The sequence below is a fragment of the Eretmochelys imbricata genome, chromosome 3, assembly GCF_965152235.1.
Source record: "Eretmochelys imbricata isolate rEreImb1 chromosome 3, rEreImb1.hap1, whole genome shotgun sequence".
In the NCBI taxonomy this organism is placed as follows: domain Eukaryota; kingdom Metazoa; phylum Chordata; order Testudines; family Cheloniidae; genus Eretmochelys; species Eretmochelys imbricata.
Window position 1 is genome coordinate 26003242 of NC_135574.1, and position 7264 is coordinate 26010505.

At 44.0% G+C, this 7264-nt stretch overlaps 1 protein-coding gene across 2 annotated transcripts; it reads right to left on the reverse strand.

The window, feature by feature from the left end:
* Positions 1-1706: 1706 nt before the first annotated feature.
* MYCN (MYCN proto-oncogene, bHLH transcription factor) lies at positions 1707-7013 on the reverse strand. 2 transcript variants are annotated; one of them, XM_077811551.1, is made up of 3 exons: positions 6876-7013; positions 4494-5384; positions 1707-2327 (listed from the first exon to the last, which is right to left on the reverse strand). In XM_077811551.1, the coding sequence occupies exons 2-3, from the start codon at positions 5278-5280 to the stop codon at positions 1735-1737; spliced, it is 1380 nt and encodes a 459-aa protein (XP_077667677.1). In that variant the 5' UTR covers positions 5281-5384; positions 6876-7013; the 3' UTR covers positions 1707-1734. The 2 variants fall into 2 exon arrangements, with proteins under 2 accessions (XP_077667677.1, XP_077667678.1); XM_077811552.1 differs by lacking the exon at positions 6876-7013 and having other exon boundaries at positions 4494-5536.
* Positions 7014-7264: the final 251 nt, after the last annotated feature.

Sequence of the window (7264 nt, forward strand, 5' to 3'; positions counted from 1 at the left end):
TCCCATCCACAAATCTTCCTGCTCCTGAGGAAAAAAGAACCTGCCAATCTTGATTCTGCAGCATACATACTGCTTGGCTTCTGTACTTTTTGCCCCCCCCCCCCGGCTTCAGAAATGACATTTGTGCAGCATTACAAGCCTGCTATGGCAGTGCTGGGATACAGCACAGCTCAGTGCTAAATAGCACAGCAAGACTGCTCCCTAAGCAGAAGTGGGAATTTTAACTTACGTCTGAGCATTGTTATAGATACTTTGGCATTTAGAAAGAATACAAACCACAGACCAGCACAAATCTTGCCTCTCCTAACAAATGGTGGCCAACCTTTGGGGTATGGCTTTTGATACAATAAGAAAGAAGGAACAGAATTAGAGTAAGGCTCAGATCCTAAGATCCTGGTTCACTACATTGACACTTCTCTTTCCTCCCCATGGCAGTTCATTCCACTGCTCTCACCGTATGCCTCCAGCACTGAACCCCAGATCACCAGCTGGTGGAAAACAGAATTGCATCCAAGCCGTGAGAGTGCTTGCTATACATTCAGTGACTGATCCAAAGCCTACTGAAGTCAAGGGGAGTCTTCAATGGGCTTTGGCTAAGGCCCATAGAGAACTCATGATATCAAAGAAAAGATCTGACATGTGGATTGACACAAGTACATTATAATCGTTCCCATTACAATTACTTTGTTAACAGAAACAGTAATTTGCTGGCTTCTCACCCCTCCTGAAGTGTAAGCTATCCTGTGATAGTAAGTACGGGGGGCTCGAATCATGTCTTTATGTCTCATGGGCACCATTAAACTTACAATAAAAGAGGATAACTATGTTTATAAATAAATAGTGAAGAGCACATCATTTAATTGCTATTTATTTTCATAAACATGAGGTATTTCAAAGTGCTATAAGACGCAGCACTAAATGTACATCGTTGGAAGAAATTAAACACAGAACTTTGCAGTTACCCAGTTCTATGCACCAAACATTAACAAATACATTAACTGGAAGAAACAGGCTAGGAAAAGGCATATATAGTAAATTTCTTTACAAAAGTTTTCTTAGTTCAAAAAAGTGATAAAGTAATATCTACTCAAAACTTTCACAACTCATTTTCATACGAAAATATAAGTATCAAATTTAGTTATGTATCAGCATCATACTAAAGTATACAGGCAGTGTAAGAATTAGTACAGTACATAACAGAGATTAACAATATATTTGTATACAAAAACATGCTCCTCAAACATTGAGGTATTACAGTACTTAGGTATGAACTTCCAGTCAAATACTGGTAGCAAGAGCCACCTCTCATAACCCAAGACATGTACAAAAGGCAAGTGTGTAGATGGTATTTACAGAAAATTCCCACAGAGGTACAAATGGTAACCCCTAAAGTAACATCTGTTAGAACATAAGCACCATTCAAAATTAGGAATGAACGTTTTTAAAACTTAACTAGGTGTCATCAGCAGCTCCAAAGGCTCACAACTTTTAAAGAACATCTATAGCTCTTAAGAAAAAATACAAGGGCAGTCCATCATTGTTTGGCAGTCTGTTAAACTCCTTGCAAGAACATCCATGTGCTCTGTACCCGGATAACATAGATTGTTAACTACTTGAGGGACTGGATTGAAAGTAAAACCAACATTCTTAACGTCAAAAAACACAATTTTTTTTTAAAAGAATTAAAAATGTGCAAAGTGGCAGTGACTGTCCAGGTCAGACAAAAAAAAAAGTTTAGCAAGTCCGTGTGTGTTCTATTTTCTTTAGCAACTGCTGTTGTCTGGCTTGCAATTTTTCCTTTTCTAGCAATAACTTGTGTTCCTCTGCCTGAAGGGAATGGACATAATCAGTGGCTTTTTTCAAGATGACCACTTTTGCAGCCTTCTCATTTTTAATCAGTTCAGGTACATGGTCCCTTAATGTGAGAAAACTAGATCGCAGGTCATTACGCCGCTGACGTTCCAGAATATTGTGATTGCGTCGACGTTCACTATCTTCTGAATCTGAGTTTCGAGGACTTGAACTCTTAGACTTTGGTTGGATCATGGGTTTTATTGGACGGGGCACCTCATTTTTTAGCTTTTTCTGCGGCGGGGCATCTTCGCTTTCCATGTATGGAGAAGGGGCAGCGTAATTATGCTGCTGGTGAATCGGGGCGCAACGCTTTAGAATCAGTTCATTCTGCTGCATTCTCACCGATGCCAAGGTAGCATTTTTAGGACGCACAGTAATAGTAAGAGTAGTAACAGCCTTGTTGGAGGAGGAACGCCTCTTCTCCACTGTCACAACATCAATTTCTTCCTCTTCATCCTCTTCCTCGTCATCATCTTTAGAAACACAAAATGTAAAATAAAGAAAGTAAGTTGTTCTCTCCAAAAAATATTCACACAGGACCTTGAAATTTAAAAACTAGTAACATATCTGTGTGAATTCTCAGGACAAATAGCAACCTGTAAGTATTTTAAGTGTTCAAAATATGCACAAATATTAGGATAAAAATAGGGTGCATATACTAACTATCTGCAGATAGATGGAGCTAAATAAATATAGACACACCATGCATACACTCAGACCCAGACACAATAAGTGGGTATTTGCTAACTCTAAGAACAGATAGTTTTCTGCACTTTTAAGCTGTATAATAGGAGGATCCATAAAGGTGCAACCCAAATAAACACATTAGAGGAAACAGTATTTGAGAAAATGCCCTAATTTATACTTTAGCCAACAAACTGGGGTACAGAACACACAGTGTGTGTGAGCGCACACACACCCACAACACCTCCCTTGCTTGATCAAAAAGGAGCCAGAAAACTAAACAATCGCTGGATTTGTTCTGATGCAGAATGTGAAGCTGTTCCAATCTGAGAGTCCCTTTAAGCCAATGTTTTGGTTTACTGCCAAGAAGACAGCTGTTGGGAGGAAGTGCTTCCTCACAGAAAGCTGTCAAGGCACAGACATTAAAGGGACAGTGAGCCTTTTGAAACAGGAGGCTTATCATCGACTTTATGATGATGGTCATATGGATCTACTCATTTACATAAGAGAAACTGTGTTTACAATTGAACTGGGCTTCTTTTACATGAGAGGAATTTTTTGCATCAAGATTTTCCTCTGCCTGTCTTAATCCAAAGACCCAAAAATAAAACATTTCCCTGCTAAATTATTAGACTGCCTAGCCATTCCAAAACCATGTACAAGGCAGGATGATTTTACACTAAAAACACTTTTATTGTATGGTCAATGCACTATTTACACAATACATTCTGCATAAGCTGCATTTTATTTGGCCCCATGAATGAATTTTGAGATTAACCACACGGTAGGCTTTGGCATGGGAGAAGATTAAAAAAAAAAAAAAAAAAAACACTCCAAGTTCATCCAGCATCTGTTAAGTATAAACATGCTCAGAATAGGATGCCCTTTAGTTATATACCACTGACTACTTTATCATCAGCTGCCTGCCAAAGGGTCTCCTTCAAGGAATCCTTTCAAATAGGCAATGTCCTAAGACAAGCATGCTGCCACCTACTGGCAAATCCATATACCTGTTAGAAATGGAGGGAGTAAAACGTACGCACCCACTTGGACAGTGACGGGTTTTGTTCTTGGTTATGTTTTTATCAATGAAGTAAAGCAAATGAGAGTGGTCTGAGATTTTTCAAGCTTCCCCTCTTCCAGACTAACTTTAGTGGCACCATACATCGATCTGACCTCTTCTAAATCTGCTGGTGGTGGACTCTCCCCCAGCCTCCCTTCTCTTCAACAGCAGGAGTTCCCATGCCCTAAGGGCTCACACCACTGTCATGTTTTACATTGAACTGATTGTGCAATACTTGTTCTTCCCCAGCTTCACCCCCCCAATGCTTCAGCTGCCCTTTTACTTACCCCTCCTCTCTCCCTGCCCAAGCCCTTCAACGCACGGGGCTTCCTCAAGCACTCAGGCATATGGCAACCAACTTTCCCCCAATCTTTTTTTTTAGTGACTCACTGAGATGCAAGAAACAAAGAAAAGGGGCATGACCTAGGACCACAGATTTATTTTCTTTGGTCTCCTGACCACATGGGGGCGGGGGGAGGAGAAGGGAAGACGGAGCTTAATTTTGATTACAGGAAGGAAATGTGGGGGGAGAGAGAGAGAGAGAGAGAGACCACCCCTTCTTTTTTCCTCACTGCCAATAGCCTAAGGCAGCCTTGCAAAATGTTCATGATAATGTACCAGCCAGGCACAACGTTACTCCCCCACCTTACCAGGATAATAAAAAACTAATGCTAATTTACTTGACCAGTAACATTCACCGTAAGTGAACTGAATTTTGCAAGCCTGTCCCAATGAATTCACTTTCTCTGTCTACACCTTTGGTTGGGGGAGATGCCTCATAAAGGTGATGCTGCCCCCAAAGCTGCATTTGAGGGTACGGCAACCATGCCCACACAACACCTCTGGGGATATGCACACAGGCTAACAAATCTGCGATGAGCGGCGTATTTACCCGAGTCACTGAGAGTATCGTCTCCTGAGCTGCTGTTGGCTCTGGTGGCACTTGTGTGGCAGCTGCTGCGCTGGGTGGTAGCTGCTGCCCCCTGTGCGATCCCACTGCTCCCACTAACGTTCACCCGGATGCCAGCCGTTCCCCCTGTTGCTGGGGCTGCGGCTGCTGTGGCTGCTGCCACTGGCTCCTTCTTGTTAATGGGGAAGGGGAACACCACGGCAGGATCCACGCACTCTGACACAGAGTTATTGAGCTCTGCTTGGCTGTTGGTGCCCCCAGGGCTGGCGGTGGTTGTGGATGCACCAGCTCTCACTGGTGCCACTCCTGCTCCCACTTTGCTCTGCAGTTTCTCACTCACTGCCCTCTCCAGCTTCTCGCGGGCAGAAAAGCCACTCCACATACAATCCTGGATGATGATGGAGTTGAGGTTGTTGCTCTCCCCAAAGCCTGTCTCCAGTAAGTCTCCTCCATCCGTGCTTCCCCAAAGGTCGGCCTCAGGGGGCAGCAGCAGCAGTTCAGATGCCCAGTCCAGAGGATCACGGGTTCGGAACCCCCCTAGAGCCACCCCTCCCCACAGCAGTGGGGCCCCTCCTGGGGGGTTCTCCTGAAGTCCTGCCCGACTGGGAGACAGAGGAGGGGTAGGCAGCAGTTCAAACTTTTTCCAGATGTCCTCCCCAGGGGGAGCAGAGTCCGGACCGCACAAATAGAAATCATCTTCATCTGGATAGAAGCAGGGCTGCAAAGAGTCAAACTCGAGGTCTGGGTTTTTACTGACCATCCCTGGCATTACTGGGTTCCTTCTGCTGATTCCTTGGTTGGGCTGTTATTTAGAGGGAGGTCTGAGTGTGTTTCCACTGAGAGAGAGAGAGAGAGAGAGACTTCTCTCAACACCTGAAAGAAAATTAAAAAAAAATCAAAAATAAGCAACTAGTTAAAACAGGAGGAAATACATTTAGATAGATTATTGTATAACAATTCATTCCTCCCAATTAAAAAAAAGTAAAGCCCATAATCATTAAAATGCCGCAGGAATGCAGGGAGCACTCCCTTAATGCTGCTTAAACCACCCAGACAAAAAAAAAAAAAAAAAACCCAAACAAACAACAAAAACCACACACACACACAACCAGGACAACCTGTGCACACACGTGCAAACTTTTCTGTTTTAAGCCTATGCTCTGTAACAAAACAAAACACTCCAGAAAGGGACAGGAGATCTGCAAAGGGGTGTCTGTGCAGCCTTACACATTGCAAGCTCTTCAAACTGCTTCAAAGAACCAAACACAGAGTAACCCAACCAATACACTGTATACATATGCAAAGTTTGATACAGCAATCGCTCCAGAAACCCCTCTTAATATGCCAACAAAAGTAGTGGAAGTTTCCCCCCTTTTTGTCATCCGCAGAACGGTGCAAAGGGGACAGAGGAGGATGCAAAAGGGGCAGAGGAGAGGCGGCTCTACGCAACTTTACAACTTGCCAGTTCATTCAGGCAAAGCTACTCAGAGAAACCCGCACACAACACGCGGGCGGAGGGGGGGATCGGAAGTAGCAAAATGCAGCAAACCTTATATAATAATTTCAATTAAAAAAAAAACAACAAAGCCGACACTAACAACAAAGCCCTTCGATATGGCAACAAGGTACAGGAAGTTTCTCTCTTGCTCAGCTGCCCACTGAGCAAAGGGGTGAAAGGCTGCAGATGCAACAAGGGAACTTTGCACATTGCCACTACGTTCAATGAGACCTGCTACAAACAAGCTTTCGATCCCCTCTCCCTCCGGAAGATTCCTTCATTGTGCGCCTGACCAGCCCACCACAACCCCCTTCCAGCACCGGAGCCCGCTTGCATCAGACATTTAAAATGACCTTTTAAGTCTGGAACAGGCGTTCAGTGTCCCCCTTCACCTCAGCAAGCGCAACCCGCAGGAAAATCGGTTTGCTGAGTTTCAAACAGCTGACATTCAAACTGAGACCAAAAGGAAAATCTCCATAAAAAAAGAAAAAAAAAAAAAGCCTTATGATGAAATGCAATTAAACGAGCCCCGCTCAGCTGCTCTCTCCCTGCCCCGCCCCCTGACCGCTTCCACTATTGTACCATTTTTCTACTTACAAAATCTATTGCAACCGTTTAAAATAAATCAAAGCAATGAAACTTCTCCTACAAAACACAGCGATGTCTATGCAACAGCTTCAGAAACCCTGAGGATTTCCTTCTGGTCAGTGAAACCCCCCCACGCAAATCACTTAACTGCCCCTGCATTCCCCCCCACCATCGTCCTTAGTTTTGCAACTCCAATACAACGTGAGGTTTTATTTATTTATTTGGTTTTGCCCTCCCTTCTTATTACAGCCGCGGTCCCTGCAGCTGCCTCTTCTTACCTCCTCCTTGGTGATGGGTGGTGTTGCAAAAGGGGGAGGGGGGCAGGAAAAAAAAAGAGGCAGATGATCTTGTATGTTGCACTTTATTGAGGGCCAGCCCGCTCGTCCCCGAAGGCTGGCTTAAGCCTCCACATTCACCCTTTGCTTGCAGACAGATGACTGTCACTGGCTGGCTTTGAAGCTCTTGGATATTATTAACTAAAAAAAAAACCCTGACACACCCGGGGAGGAAAAGGCGAGAGGAGAGAGAGGCTTAACCCCACCTCCCTAATTTCCATAAAAGCAGGGGAGGTGCCTGGCATTTGGCGCCAAAAGCCCCTTTGCTCTTTATGCTTTGCAAGGAGAATTAGGTCCAATTCCCTTTGCAAATAAATAAGAATAAAAAAGGA

What these genes read in the sequence shown, in the direction of transcription:
- MYCN (XM_077811551.1), bottom strand. Translation starts at nt 5,280, where the DNA reads ATGCCAGGGATGGTCAGTAAAAACCCAGACCTCGAGTTTGACTCTTTG. An exon ending in CGATACTCTCAGTGACTCGG is followed by an intron (nt 2,328 to 4,493) that starts GTAAATACGCCG and finishes GTGTTTCTAAAG; the next exon opens with ATGATGACGAGGAAGAGGAT.